The sequence below is a fragment of the Grus americana genome, chromosome 7 (assembly GCF_028858705.1).
Source record: "Grus americana isolate bGruAme1 chromosome 7, bGruAme1.mat, whole genome shotgun sequence".
In the NCBI taxonomy this organism is placed as follows: domain Eukaryota; kingdom Metazoa; phylum Chordata; class Aves; order Gruiformes; family Gruidae; genus Grus; species Grus americana.
In genome coordinates this window covers 36,281,191-36,297,103 of record NC_072858.1, presented here as the reverse complement: position 1 = coordinate 36,297,103, position 15,913 = coordinate 36,281,191, and the positions used below count along the sequence as shown (strand labels likewise).

At 37.0% G+C, this 15,913-nt stretch overlaps 1 protein-coding gene across 5 annotated transcripts in view; it reads left to right on the top strand.

Annotated features, from left to right (window-relative positions):
- The window catches only part of CTNNA3 (catenin alpha 3), a 512,488-nt gene that overhangs the window by 4,957 nt on the left and 491,618 nt on the right, over positions 1 to 15,913 (top strand). For all 5 annotated transcript variants that reach the window (XR_008577888.1, XM_054832089.1, XM_054832088.1 and 2 more), the window contains 2 exons: positions 5,151 to 5,257; positions 12,520 to 12,712. Coding sequence is in view for 4 of the 5 variants with exons in the window: in XM_054832088.1 (XP_054688063.1) it covers positions 5,151 to 5,257; positions 12,520 to 12,712 (300 nt within the window). In the remaining variant the exon portion in view is untranslated. The remainder of the gene's footprint in view (positions 1 to 5,150; positions 5,258 to 12,519; positions 12,713 to 15,913) is intronic.

Genomic DNA, 15,913 nt, shown 5'->3' with positions numbered 1-15,913 from the left:
TGGTTGCTTTTCTGACTGTTCGGAGACACAACTGTGTCTCGTGACACATGCTTAACATCCTAAGTGTTCTAAGAGCTGCTGGTCTACAGTGCTGAAATTGCCTACTGTAAAGGTTAATATAAGTGAGTGTGAGGTTATAGCAGCCTTTTACCAAAATATCTCGCAGTCAAGATCCCTACTGTAATTAGAGGGCATATTACACTGGCGTAGACAGATGTGTTTAAAAAAATAGAAGATGGACTGTGATTCTCATTTTTTTTACAAAGGCAAGCACTAAAATTTTTAGTCTTAATAAAGATGATCTGGAAGGACAGAAGTTCACTTTCTAAGTGGAGAAATATCAGAGAAAACTGTAGAATGATCTTTATTGACTGCATTTCTATCACCTATTACCCTTGCATTGATTTAAAAAAAAAAAATCCTATTTAAATATTGATTACCTAATATGGTAAATAACTGTAAGGAGAGCCTAGTAAATTAAAAATATGTAGTCACAGTATCAAAATAATTAAAGATTTTGTAGGTTTTGCTGCATTGGCTTGCAAGCTTGTTTTCATATTTTGGCTGCTTTAAGGAAGTTTCAGGAAGTATTAGAATGTTACTTTAAAAAAAAAAATACTAGAATCAGCAAGTGAGCCCTTAAGTAGGTTATTTATACCTTAGAATATAATTGAAATTTTCAGACACAATTTTTGCAATTGACTTTGAGTGAATGATAAGTTATGGGCCTGACCCAAGGCTAAAAAGCTATTGTTGAGTTCAAAAGCCAGCTGAGCCATGGCTCAAGCAAAGAATAAAAATGCTTATGTTAGATGATATGCTAAGGTTTAAAAAACCCCCAAAACCAAAACAAAAACCCCAAACAACCCCAAAACCCAGAAAAGGGAAAGTCACAGCACATGGATTCACATTTTTCTGATCTGCAAAAATGGGATTGGATTTTGTGGTGGGTTGACCCTGGCTGGAGGCCAGGTGCCCACCAGAGCTGCTCTCTCACTCCCCTCATTCACTAGACAGGGGAGAAAAGGTATAACAAAACACTTGTGGGTCGAGATAAGGACAGGGAGAGATCACTCACTAATTGTTGTCACGAGCAAAACAGACCAAACTTAGAGAGGGAATTCATCTAATTTATTACTAGGCAAAACAGAGTAGAGGAATGAGAAATAAAAACTCTTAAAACACCTCCCCCCACCCCTCCCATCTTCCCGGGCTCAACTTCACTCCCGGCTTCAACCTCCTCCCCTCACTCAGCGGCACAGGGGGACAGAGAATGGGGGTTACAGTCAGTTCATCACATGTTGTTTCTGCCACTTCTTCCTCCTCAGGGGGAGGACTCCTCTCATCGTTCCCCTGCTCCAGCATGGAGTCCCTCTCACGGGGTGCAGACCTTCGGGAGCAAACTGCTCCAGCGTGGGGTCCCCCACGGGGTCACAAGTCCTGCCAGCAAACCTGCCCTGGTGTGGGCTCCCCTCTGCACGGGTCTACCGGTCCGGCCAGGAACTTGCTCCAGCGTGGGCTTCCCACAGGGCCACAGCCTCCTTCAGGTGCCTCCACCTGCTCCAGCGTGGGGTCCTCCACAGGCTGCAGGTGGAATCTCTACACCCCCTCATCCTTCCTCCATGGGCTGCAGGGGGACAGCCTGCTTCACCATGGCCTTCACCACGGGCTGCAGGGGGATCTCTGCTCCGGTGCCTGGAGCTCCTCCTCCCCCTCCTTCTGCACTGACCTTGGTGTCTGCAGAGTTTCTTACATCTTCTCACTCCTCTCTCTGGCTGCAAAAGCTCCCTCTCTAGCTTGTTTTTTTTCCCTTCTTAAATATGTTATCACAGAGGCACTGATTGGCTTGGCCTTGGCCAGCGGCGTGTCCGTCTTGGAGCTGGCTGGCATTGGCTCTGTCAGACACATGGGAAGGTTCTAGTAGTTTCTCACAGAAGCCACCCCTGTAGCCCCCCTGCCACCAAAACCTTGCCACGCAAACCCAACACAGATTTGTAACATTTCCCAAGTTTGAGACTGCTCAGTGGTAGGATTCTGGAGCACAGTAAGCTCTAGTAAGAGGAAGTGACAATAATTACAGCTACATTTTTATTTGTCAAATTTTAGAAAAGATCTGATCATTGTAGATGACCTGTAGTATAGGAAGTTGTAATGTGAGAATGGAGAGCAGCTCTTGGCTGCAAGCAGCAAAGGTTTTATTTCTGAATTTTAAGTAAAGCAGTTGCTAATACCCTTCTGTCAAATAAAGGGGAAGCCACTGTGAAGTTAAAGCATGCATGTATCTGCACAAAAAATAAGCTGAAAATCATCTAGTGATTTCTTCAAATCTCAGTAGAAGCATGAAGAGTTATCTCCATCCAGCTCTTTCCTGTCCCCTTGCAACTGATGTATGCCTTGACCAGAAAAAAAGTCAAAGCACAATCAATACCATCTATTTGCAACTGTTGTGATGGGTTTCAAGAAGTACCCGTATACTGGGAGACTTGTGAAAATGTCAAAAATAAGGGTTGTGAACCAGCAATATTATAAAGACTTTTTTTTCTTAATGTGAATAAAAGGCAGATTCATTGAAGTGTTGGCCAAAGATTAAGAGAACCAGTGAATTGCAGATGATAAATAAATAAATAGGTCTGTCTTTTCAAGAGTGTGAAATGATGTGGTTTGATGCAATCCCAATGAGCTGGAGGGGAGTATCTTGTTGAATTAAAAGACTTTTTGATTCAGGGGTAGACACAGCAGAAACAACTTTTCAGCAGTGTGGGTGTTTCTCTGCTGTATGTTCATAGGCTGCACCAACATGACAGGTAGGCACAGACGCGACGCTATTTGCCAATACTGCAGAGTCAACCTAAGGTGCATGTGCTACTGTTTTATTATGGGAGAGGTAGTTTAAGGTGATTGTGAATTTGTCTCTTAGTGATTCCTCCACTAAACAGCAGATGGAAAGAGCCCACCTTATTTCTTGCTTTGTTGTATATACAGTGTATTATCAAGAATTGATAGCCTGACCGTACCAAACATACTGGGCTAGGTGGACGATTTATCTGATTCAGTAGGATGTTTATTATATTGGATGTGCTTGTAGATATTGTGAGTTCGTTGACTTTTGATGTCTTCTGTGTCTTGTGGTTCTCCTTGGTCTGAAATTCTGAAAACATTAGTTAAGCAAAGTTTGGAAATCAAATATTTTGCCTTCTGGGAGCATGCCCTAACCACCAGCCTCTACAGCTATGCTGTGTTTTCAGCCTGTTTTGTTCTGAGCTCAGTGAGTAAATAAGTATTTTACATTGAGTAGAACAGAACTAGCAGAAGATACCGAGCCATCTGTCGTAGAGCACTTTGTAACAGCTGCAGTGAGGCTTTGTGAATAAGAGGTGTGGTGTGTACACTTGCATAGCTACAACTTAATCAGGTGAGGGAGGTTACATAACAATTTGAGCTATCAAATGGGCTGCAGTCCTTTTCCTGACTAGGAGCCACCACTTGTTTCTGAAGCAGTGAATGATGGGGGAGGTGTGCTCAGTTCCTTTCAAACAGAGAGATAAGTTAAACTGGAGTATTTCAGAACTGGGAGTATCCTATCTACTGATTCATTGGACAGAAAGAGAGCCACTGAGACTGGCGATTTTGGGAGTCTCAAATTTTATTTCCTTGGGCTTTGTTACACGTATCTAAAAGTTAAATGTGTAAAATACAGCCAAATCATTTGCATTGACATTTCTAGAGTTCTTTATTATTAATTTCCATGGAAGGAGAAGTGTAATTCTGGTCAATCTGATCTCAAGTTTTTGTTCTCTTTATCTTTTGACTTGGAATTAAAACTGAAAAATCAGTTCTTTACATATGCTATCACCTGACTCGTCCTAAGTTCCCACAAATTCAGCTGCATATAGTATAGCTTGTAATAAAAGAATAAACTTGGCACTTGTATAACCTTTACTAAGAACAGCAAAACTGTAAACTACCTTTAACCTTAATTCTTTAATTATCGTTCATATTATCTTCGCTTGCAAGTGAAATGTGGATAACTATTCTGTGCTAAACAGTCGAGATCACCATTTCTACACAACTTGTTATAGAAACCCTAAACCTACTGTGTTGTATTAAATCAATGCTAGGTTCACTGGAAGGTGACAATATATCTCTTCAGCCTGCTCAATTGCAGTACCTTATTACTTTATTATACAGCAGCAATGGTTGTAATAAGTCCTGCTTAGAAAGGACAGATATCCATTATTTGTGTGTTTGAAGTCTTTATTGGCTAAAAAGGCTGTGCTGAGCTATGTTTTATGGGAGGTTAAGTTACTGGAAAATTTAAAATGTCTTTTATTTTGAGACAATAATCAGTTGCATTCCTAGTAAAGCACAGTTATAATTCTTTGTTGGCACACACACATTTCACTGCAGCTAAAGGCCTGAACGACGGCCTAGTGAACTCAGTGAAAACCCTTAAATTAACATCAGTGGACTTTGGATCAAGCTCCTGATGAATGATTTATTCACTTTTAAAGACCTTACTTAGCTTTACTTCCATCTTATTGACTTTAGTAATAGGCTTTCTTGACTTAATCTGTCTTGACACTTAGAAAATATTTGTTATTACAGGGTGTAAAATAACTAAATGTTTCACATTCTCCTGCTATTCATTGCCAGGACTTTGAAGGGCTACTGTATATATTTTTGTTCTTAAAGTGTTTATTATGGCCACTGCAATTTGGCACATGGAATAAGATGCAGGTATTGTGCACGTAGCACTAATGTCTTTCTTTTATGATAAATTCAATAATGTAATAGATAATTTTTGCTTTAAAGCTCCTTTTTATTGACTACTAAAGAACTTATATTCAAAGGTCTTCTAATGCAATTATCCTTGTGTATTTTTAAATATATGGTCAACTTAAATCTGGAAGACAAGGAATTACATGTCCTTTAAATCTATTATTTTACAGTTTATGCAAGTATCTTTTTTTTTCCTGCACAATTGAGAAATGAGGAATTAGGAAAATTCATTTTATCTCTTGAAATCCTAAGCCTACTATGGAATCAAGTCTGTACTCCTATAGGCAGTCTCTGGGCTCTGACATAGGGCAATGAAACGTGTGGTTGTGGCTAATAATTGCTTATTGCAATTTTTTTTCTTTTGTACCTAGGTGAAATGTCAACAAAAGCGCCAAGCATTAAACTGAAAATTGATCCTCAGGATCTGCAGATCCAGACGTTTACAGTGGAGAAGTTATTGGAACCATTGATAATTCAGGTATTTTAGTATTGCAGAAAGTAAATTGGATAACCGAAGAGGGAAGGGAATAAGGCTGAAGAACTTTGACTAAGGACACTATTAAGAAAGGCATGCCCACAGCTCTTCTGTACTTGTAGTTTACTCTGGCTCAGAAACTGTCCAGGAGGATCTGTCTTCCAGATTTGGTCATTCATTTAGTCACTTCCATTTTTCCAAATGCCACACAGTATATCATAGCAAATGTTGTATGTTCTAGCTAGTCTCTTGTACAGTATTATCTAGTGGATATTTAAATGTAGAATACACTGCAAATGAATTTCCAAAACATGAAAAGTTTCATATTGTGAGTAGTGGACAGAGTGGAAAAGAAGAGCCTTGAAATCTGTAGGTGAGTTTCTTTTTCTGAATTTTGAAAAGAATTGTATTCTGTTGCATTTTAGAAGAGATGCCCTAAGAACAGTGCAAGTGTTGCATATTGTATAAACCTATTAGAGTACTTAGCCCAAGCTTTCGTTAGCTGGAAGGAAAAGGGATTTACAGAAATGCTTTCAGGTTTGTTGATAAAACTTTCTTTTTAGGAGGAGCAATTTTACTGCATATTCCAGTTCTGTTTCAAGTATTCACTGATTAAATATGCAGTGATTAGTGTGTTAAAGTTTCCCTCATTATCTCTAAATTTGGCATGGAATAGAAATGTCTCTTTTTTTAATACAATGGAAAGGACCTACTTGCAGAAGACATGATCTCATTTTGCAAATAGTGTGTATAACTAGGAAAGTGTTAAAAGGCCTTTGTAGCAGTATGCTACAGGGTAAAGAACAGAAAGGATATCTTCAATTTTGAAACTCAAGCTATTTTGAATTCTCTCTTCATTGTCCTTAGAACAAAGATGGTGGGGTACCCGCATTTTGTTAGTCAATTAAACACAGCACAAGGATGCCAGCTTATCGCTGTCCTTCAGCCTTGCCAAAGTGTTGTAGATCAAAATACTTGTCACAGCTGTACACTGCTTATTTAGTATTGTTTCCTAGTGCTTGGCTATGAAGTAGTTTCAGTGGTTGGTTGATTAAGGTCTTTCCAAGCACTTTGAGTAATGCCTCTTAAAAAACAATAACTTTTTCTTAAATAGCTTATGTTAACAATCAACTAACAAAACTGATAGTGGGAGAATGACCGAGCAAAGCCAGATTGAATACTGTACTCTGGCTGTTATTCTATTGATACACATATAAGAATTGGAGGTGTAGAGCTTATTTAAAAAAGGTAAGGACATATCTACTAAGTTTTCTATTGTTTTCATTTTTTCAATTTGCAACTTTTCTATTTTTAAAAAAGAGATAAGTAAAATTGTTTTAATTCAAACTATTTTTATTGTACTTGGACAGATATTAAAGAAAAAATATTTTTTCTTGTACCACTCACAGGCTTCCTTTGACTGCACTCGGCCCCTTAGGTACATGGTAAATTTTGTTATTCCAGGAATACTCTTCTTTTCACACACACTGCTCTGATGACATCTTACCTTCTTTGTCCTGGGAGCCAGTCCTTTGCATGCTGTTTCCCTGGGCTTGCCAACGGGTGGTGACCAGATAAAGGGGAACAGTCAGATTATAATTAAAAAGGCAGCATATAATGGTTGGATGGAAGAAGAATATAGAGATGAAAGATGAGGACAATAAAATGAGTATGTTTGGTGTGATGGTTCTTACGTTTATTTGGACTTTCATGTCAGAAAAGTCCTTTATTACAGAAGTGCTGTATGTGCTCTAAAAGCTAGGAAAAGCGAAGAGATGCTGATCAGGTTTTATAACAGTTCTAGGAAAAGTTACTTTTAAAAATCAGTTAATTCATTGAAATAAGCTACTCTTTAACAAATGAAGTTATATTTTCCCTATTTGAAACTTTTACCTCTCCCTAACTCATTCAGTTTCTTCATTTTTCATTATCATCTTTGAAATTTCTTCTCTTGTTTTTGACTCAATCTTCGTTTCCTCCCTTACTCATTTGTCTCTTCTAGAAGATTCTTTTCTTCAGAAAGTAACCTTTTCTTTTTATCATTACTTCATTTCCAGCTGTTATTAACTGAGCTGTCTCTTACTCATTTTGTCTGCCTTTATTTATTTTTGCCTGGGTGTGATTGATGGTGTATAAAACCTTAGTTAACAGTTCAGTGGTTTGTGGGAAGTCGTCAGGCTGGAGCATCATATGTGAATGGATTATAAAATTAGTTTCAGAGTAGTAGGAATAGATGTCTTGATAGACTGCATTTTAAAACCTTCTCTTGTATACCAGTAGGTCAGACTGCTCAGGCAGCCATAACATAACATGTGCATATTTTTAGAGGAGATGAAGAAATGTAAATTTTGGCCTGAGTTTTGCAGGATCAAAGAAACATGACAAAACAACAACAAAAAAATAGTTCCAGAACAAAACAAAGAAACCATATAATTTTTTTTTTTTTAAAAAGCTCTTCTCAAGCATTTTTAAAAAGCCTGAGTCTGTTAAAAATGGAGATGTTTTGGTTCAAAGAGAATATGATTTTGGCTGTCTTTTCCCACTCTCAACCTTAATGCTTTGTATCATAACAGAACTGTGGAAGGGAAACTTGCATTTTGAGTAGGAAGGAGACATAAAAAATGTTGAAAATGCAAAAGCAGGAATTAAAACATACTCAATGAAGGATAATTGAGATGCTGGAAAGGCAATAATGAAAACTGATCTATGATTAGAAAGAGAATCAGATCAATCACAGATAAAAGTGAATGGTATTATGCTCTGGCCTGATTCGCTTAGCAGCTGCTGTTTTGAATACAGTTTAACTTCATTTTGAGATTTATGTTCTAATTTATTTAATAGTCTTGTAATACTCTGATAGAAAAGAGGCAATAGAAGTGTTTGAGCTTCTCTGAAGTCTGTCCTAGCAAGTTAGGCTAAGTGTTGGAGCAATCATTAGTTTAACAGGATCAATATGGGAGAAAATGAAGGCAAAACCAGCCTTTGTGGAAGTAGCTTTGCAAATGGCTGCTAGATTCTCTTTCTTCCCTGCAATCTGCAGTTGGCAGTGGTGATCACTTTGAAACTGTCAAACAGTATGACATGTTGTTTTGTATAAAACCCTCGCTGACTTGGCAACTTCTCCATCCTTGGAATAAAACAACGGCTCTAAATTACAATGTTTGGGAGATTGCAGGGGCAGCAGTCTCACTGCATTTCCCTCTTTGCATTGCAAAAGTGGCCTGACCCAGGGTGGTAAGTTCCAATAGTGCTGAGCAGGGCTCTGCAGAGATAGAAACTCGTATGTTGGAAGCGGCATAACTGCGTTAGTGTAATTGTGTGTCCAGCCTCATAAACTGTACTCTCCTGGGGATATACTACTAGCGGCACTCTGTTTTCTATGTATTGCAATACAGTTTCTTTAATCCTGTCCAACTGCCCCCTCACCAGAAGGGGTTCTCTCTGTCTGTGGCCTTTATTTTATTTTATTCCAGGTGCTTTCAGGACATTAGTTTTGAAAAGAAGGGTTTTGGGTAAAGTTCTCTGTCAATGCATCTGGCACATTAAAAATGATAGTCGTCAAAATTGACATCATTCAGCTGACAGCTGCCTTGATGTAAATTTGGTACATGCTCAAACAAACAATCTTTCCCTAATTCTAGGCTTTTATTAGACATGCACTCTATCATGGAACAATTAGTGTGAAGCCATCAGTAGATCATAAAGCATTTTCATTTGCATAGCTGATGTCTAATATTTGTCATGCTTGTGCTAGATATACTCACAAAATATAACAATTAATGTAATGGAAAATATCTTCTTGTTTTATCTCATTCTCAGAGTCTGAAGTCTGTTTAATCTGTTTGCTCTACTATGTAATAATTACAGTTATGGTTAGGTATAAATTTGCTTCTGTAGCAAACTATTACAAGACTTTTTTCCTTTTGAATTTACATACAAAGAAAAATTTTGAAAGATATGACTTGATGAGATTCATGTAGCTTCATTAATTCATGCAGAAAACACTTCATAACTGCCTTTGCTCTGTAGTCATTACAAGTCTTATAAGCTGTAAATTTGCCACTTATTTGGATATTGTATCGTATCTCTCTATATACACACACACACAATATGTATGGGATGTGTGTGTATGTATACGTACACACAGTATTTGTAAGAGCTTTTCCTTGCCAAACCTCTTGTCTTCCATCTATTTATATTTTATACATACATACGAGCTAAGGAAAGTTTATGGCCGCAAGAGATAGGTAAGTTTTACAGAATATATAGAAACATCTGTGTATTTTAGAGTCCCTTGCACCACTGATGAAAACCAGGCAAGTTGAAAGGCATTTATTCTCACCTGTCATCCATACCCACAAAATTTTGCTCACACAGAAAACATGCACCGTTGGTTTTAGTTCTATGTATGGTGAGCTTACTTTATGCACACTGAAAGTGATTAACCAGTATTTATTTGTATGGGCAATACTTTATTATCCTCAAACATCTGACTGGGATTTGAAACAGTGAGCTGTTGTCATTAGATCACTGAGTTCATGTCTTGTTTTTTCAAATGTCTAGGGATTGCAGTTACATTGAACTAAATTTTAAACAAAAAATGTTTTATGATTGATGCTTTAAAATACTTTTAATAACAAAGGTGAACCAAATATTTTGATATTCGAGGTACCAAGACATTGTTTCCTTAACTACTGCACTATTAAAAGATTGTAAAGGCTGGCAGGAACTGAATATAGCATTGGAAGAACTGCTACACAGTTCCTTTGGAATTCAGTATTTGGGATAACCATGACAAAAAAATCCCACTCCTTCAGCCTAATAAATAATATCAATAACAGACAACAACAACATGATTCAGCTTTGCAGCTGAGATGACATATGGGCTTGAAAATCTCACTTAAAAATGCCTTGTGCTTCTAGCACAATGCTGTTGCTCCTCCTAGAGATACAAAATAACCTCTTGACAATGATTTCCATTGAATGCTGGGAGACCTGTTATATATGGCAATAAGGTGTTAGTAACTGGGAAAGGCAGTCAAGCATGAGCAGGATTAATGGGGATATATTTTCCTTTTTTCTTATATTGATACCAATTTGACTGTGTATTCTACCACTACAGTACAAGCTGTGTTGACAATGAATCAAAAGGGCACGCTATATTAGCTACGGTGTAGTTCAAGTATTTATATGTAGGATCTGCATAAACTTTTTGAATTCAACGTTGGGATTCTGTGTAAGAGAATTCAGAGTAGTTTTTCTGTATTCCTTAATTTCCATGAGCCAAGAACTACCTATCAAATTTTAACTTCTATTTGAGATCAGAAGCTGCCTCTGATATTTCCTGACAGTGATGCTGAAGATGAAGGGTCTTACAGTCAAGAGTTTTCACTTGCAAGAATGATTATTTTTTCACATTTTTCCATTTGTTTTCTTTCCTTTTCTCCTCCTCCAAAGCATGCATGAGCAGTACACAGAATAGTATTTTACATAAAAAGAAAACTGCAGTAAAAATCTGAGAAATGGAATATATTATTTTCTGGAAATAGGGATTAAATAATTAAGACATTTAAAAAATATCTTTAGCTTGATAGATTTTTGGGGCAGCTTCTAATTTTTTTGCAATGTTTTATGTCTGTCTTGTTGGAAGTATCAGCCTATAATCTCTTTAACTTGCTCTTAAAAATATGATCATTGAAACTGCATTAAATGCCCTAGAAATAACATTACAGAGTTTGTAAAAATAAAAGATATCAAGATTCTTATTCCCAGTGCATTCTCTACCAGCTGGCTGATTTATGTGCAATAAATAATTTCATTCACTTTTTGAGCCATGGTCAGAAAAATACCTAAGCCCTCTTTAACAACTGAGCCAGAGTTATTTATGTGCTGTCTCCCTTGTGACATGCCAAAGCAGTTGATGTCAAGTGGCTGGTCTTCTCTTTTCCCCCAAATTTTCACATGAATGGTATAGGGGTCAGGGCTTTTGTCTTTCAAACATGTGTTTATAGAAATGCTTCCCAGAGGATGTTTGTCAGTTACTTTTAGAAGTACAGATTCATGAAAAGCACGAAAGTGCATTGGATTCATGAACACGATCTGTAGGTGAGCTAGGGCACAGCTAGCACACTTCTCATTGTATACCTGTGCTTGGAGCCCTTTTCCATAGACCAGCTCAAACTACAAGCTGTACTGCAGCCATCAGCTAAGTTTGCCTGCTGGACTGAGAAATTCATACACAACTTTTCCTTTGCTTCTACAACATTGTTGATGATTGGAATGCCATTTAATAAAATGAATCAATTATCTACATATAAGATGTGTTCATTGAGCTCCAAGACTAGATCTGTACTTAATATTATGCTATCTATGTTCTGGCACAGAGAACAGAATAGGAGTATTAAAAAACATCAGTGAACTTAATGAAAATAAAGTATGTTTTAAAATATCTATATAACACTTTTCTTTTAAAATCTTTTAGGAGCCTTTCCTTAGTGTGACTGCTCAAGCAGTGCCTTAGAGAATAGTCTGATAGAAGTATTCTGTTGGAATGTGGAGGCTGTGCTTAGATGATGAGGAATGTGGAGTGGGATGCTCTATAAAAATAAGTTCTTCATGGATGTTGAAGTGCATTGTTAAAAAACATAATTTGGACAAAGCTGCAGTAAACCTACATTCTGGGTAAAATTATGTACAATTTTAATGTTGAGAGCCCTCCCCAGATAATTCTGAGGTGCTGAGTTCTGACCACTGTGATCCTCCTTTGTAAGAATAGAAAACATTTTGAAATGTGTCTATACTTGTTTTGGGTATTTGCTTCTGAGATAACTTGGGAGATTTAGGCTGGAAGTATGGGAAGATTCAGCACTGATTATAATTCCTGCCTTGGCTGAAGCCTCCCTAGATAGCATTAGTAATTTTTTTTTTTTTTAATCATGAGGAAATTTTAAAATAAGCAGTGTTAGGAGTTTGCATCAGGGTTAATATGACAGTGAGATTTCTGTTGCCTTTGCTTTGATCATACAGAAAGAAGAATACAAAGATGAGGCATATTAAGTAAAATTGTCTGTCAAATTTGATTCAATAGTCTTGCCCGTTCTCATTATGTATGCTGAGCTTGCATGTCTGTCTCTAAAGCAGGAGGAATCTCATTGCTTATTCTCAACTATATTAATTTGTTTTTTTTTTAATTTGAGAACAATATAAATTTACTTATTATAGAGCTTATACCACTATTGTCTTTTTTTTGTTTCTTTTAAATGTAGGTTACAACACTAGTAAACTGTCCACAGAATCCTTCTAGTAAGAAAAAGGGCCGTTCCAAAAGAGCTCGTGTCTTGCTAGCTTCTGTGGAAGAAGCCACTTGGAATCTGTTGGACAAGGGGGAAAAAATTGCCAAAGAAGCAACTGTGTTTAAAGAGGAACTTCATGCAGCACTTGCTGATGTCCAGAAAGAGAGTAAGTATATGATAAATAATTTAGGCACCACAAGGAATTAGTTTAACCATGTAACACTGGTATCAAAATGAAGCTCTGAAGTTTGAGTTGTCTAATTGTATGTTCTCAGATAACACCTGTAAAGAGGTAAAGTGTGCAAACTGGGTCCCATTGTAGAAAAACACTTATGTCAGTGGAAGTTTTGGTAGTGGTGGTTTTTTTGGTGGTGGGTTTTTTCTTTTTTTTTTTTTTTTTTTTTTCCAGTGAAGGCAGGATTCCCCTTGTTAATTTAGTGGCTGTTAAGCATAAGCTTAAGTTAATGCATGCTGTAATGCTCTTCTTGAAAAGAACTGTCTTCCTGAATCTGGGATTAAGGCCTTTTAGTTAAAAATTTAAAACCAGTAATCTTCCCTCTGGTACAGTAGTAAGGGCTTAATTTGGGAAGGTGTAATGGTCCTGTTTGGAAGTATGTTTCGAGACTTAAGTAGGAGGAAAATGGATTCTTTAACCTACTGTAAGACTCATCCCCTTGTGATAGAGCAGCTCATCTTTGATGAGTTTTACCATATTCCATTTACTCATGACCTATCTCCCCATTTCCAACCAGATTCCCAGGATAGGACTAGGTTTTATAATCTGCTGCAAACACTCTATTAGCCACTTTCTTTCAGGCTCTTTGTTGCTTTTTTGATTTTTACTCTCCCCATGGATAATCAGGGCCTATTGGGTGAATTTGAAGGGCAGGCTGAAATAGTAATAAGCCAGATGACACACATCCAAAATGTATTACTGCAGAAATCAACCTTCAAAATTGATTCAGAAGAAGATTTCAGAGGAAAAGGGACAGAAAAGAAATGTTTTTAGTGCCAGTCATTTGAGAACTATGTCCTTTCATCAGTGCTCTGTGAATTTTGTAAACAAATGGTTCCCAAGGGTTGCGTGAAATCAGATTAAGAGGGATTGATGAAAGCCTTCCCAAACAAGTGGGAGCAGACAAGTAAAGAACAATGGTCTGTACCATAAAGTTATTGTCAGGCCATGTTATCAAATGAGCTAGCAACCAGACTTGGTTTTATAAGGGGCAAAGTGGGCTTCAGTTGCTTTTTCACTACTGTGCAGTGAGGTGCATGTTCTTATGCCATGTGACAGCTTGTACCTGAGGGACTGCATGGCAGCCATTTACATCAGGTCTTTATATCACCTTGCTTTTACTAAAGTTGCAACTTAATGAGGATTTTTTTTTTTTTAAATTTTGTCTTCCTCTCTGTGCAGCTGAGGCTGTTTCTGAGTCTCTGATGTTGTTCAGGGTAGTGATTACTAGCTATTGGCTTCCTCTGGATCCAGAGATGGCTGCATTTAGTTTGATATATGCATATGGTTTCTGAGATACCTTAAGGTCCTTTGTGATTAAAAACATTATGACCAGCAAATATCATTGTTATCTGTCACACTGATCAGCTCAGGCTTTTAAAAAAATCATTCATTTTGGAGTACTCTTAAAATGTTAGCCCATCCATTCCAGACCGATAACACAAGACAAGAATAAAATATATAGTTTTTTATTGATTTTTATACATAGATAATATAAAAATATTTCACATTTTCAATTTATTTATTGATTCTCAGCCAAGACCGGAGATAACTACAAAAATAAATAATACATAAAGTAGATTATATCCACCTCATACATTTTGAAAGAAAGTTAAGTCCATGTTATCATCTATCGTTATGCAATGACAAATCGAGTGTTCACAGTGAGTCTTCCTCCAAGGATTTGCCAAGCTGCACAAGTTACTTTTAAGAAGTTGGTGAACAATTGCAAAATAAATAGCAGTTTGTTAATTTTGCAGATATTTTTAGTCCTTTGAAGCCGTGTATTATTTTTAATTTGTGGTATCCACATCATATGTAACTTCATTGCCTGTTATTCAAGTCACATTCTGCTGCTGTTAAATGTCTCATGTTATGTACTTCAAGCTCTTTGAAATGATGTGGGTCATAAATTCTGGTAAACTGTGCTTGCATGCAGTCACCTGCCATGCATGTCATAGCATATAGTATTTAATTTTCCATGGGCATATTTTTCTGTGGTGACTGGCAGGTATTTTTATTAATATGTTCTTAAATAAATTATGAATTTTTGCACATGGCTACAGCTTATATTTACTGTATAGTGGAATTTTGAAACAATGCTCTAAATTTCACTCAGAGGTGAACCAAACTATCAGTCCTAAAGTTGCACACCAACATCTGGAAAGAATAAATACTCTCTCACCTCTTCTCGCATTTTAGCTTGTGTCACTCACTGAGTTTGGTGAGTTGAAGACTGTGACATGAGAATTAAATGCTTGTTTCCTTTGAATGCCAACCATTAGTGTGAAAATGCTGCTTTGTTACTTTTGGAGTTCATTAATAGGGGTTCCTTTTAGCGGAGTGATAGACCTTTTTCAAGCTGCTGCTGATAATCCAGTTCATATTAATGTTTTGGGGAATAAAAGGGCAAATTGGCAGGATAAAAATGAACAGTGGAGATAAGATATAGAAGATTTGTTGTCTTTAATTCATCTGATGCATTAGCGACTCACCTAATGTCTTCAGAAATGGGGGCATGGGTATGGCTTTACTGACTACAGTTCCATCTTGACAAACGCTGTCAGTAGATGAGACCTGGGTCTCGTATACAGTATTTAAAAATTGCCTTCTGACTCATAACGTGCTGTGAATTAACAGTAAAATAACTGACCCCTATACAAAGGAATAAGAAGCATTGTTCAACCATGAATGCTTCTGACACTAAACATCAGACTATAATTAATGTTATGATTCTGATATTTAATCAATTTTAAGACAAAACAATTATGTACTTTATGTGGGGAAATGATATCTTAGGAATTTGCATTAAAATCTAGCATTATACTTATGATAATGATTTTTTGCATTTATGTCAAGGTGTGATTGCTTATAGTTTTCAACAGTTGTGCAAGCATAGCTAAAATGTTTGGTATTTATTGCCATTGCTTACTGACTATATATGGTCAGAAACACAACAGTTTTCTGCGTTGTTTCTATCTATTGCAATGTCAATGTTTCATGCGTTTAGCTGTTATCACGCTCAAGTGTGTTCCTAGATAAGCCTTTCATCACATGAAACAGTGAACTGAAACAAGTTACTTGCTGGAATTACATTTTGAGCCTTCAGTTACTCTTTAAAAGGAAATTAGA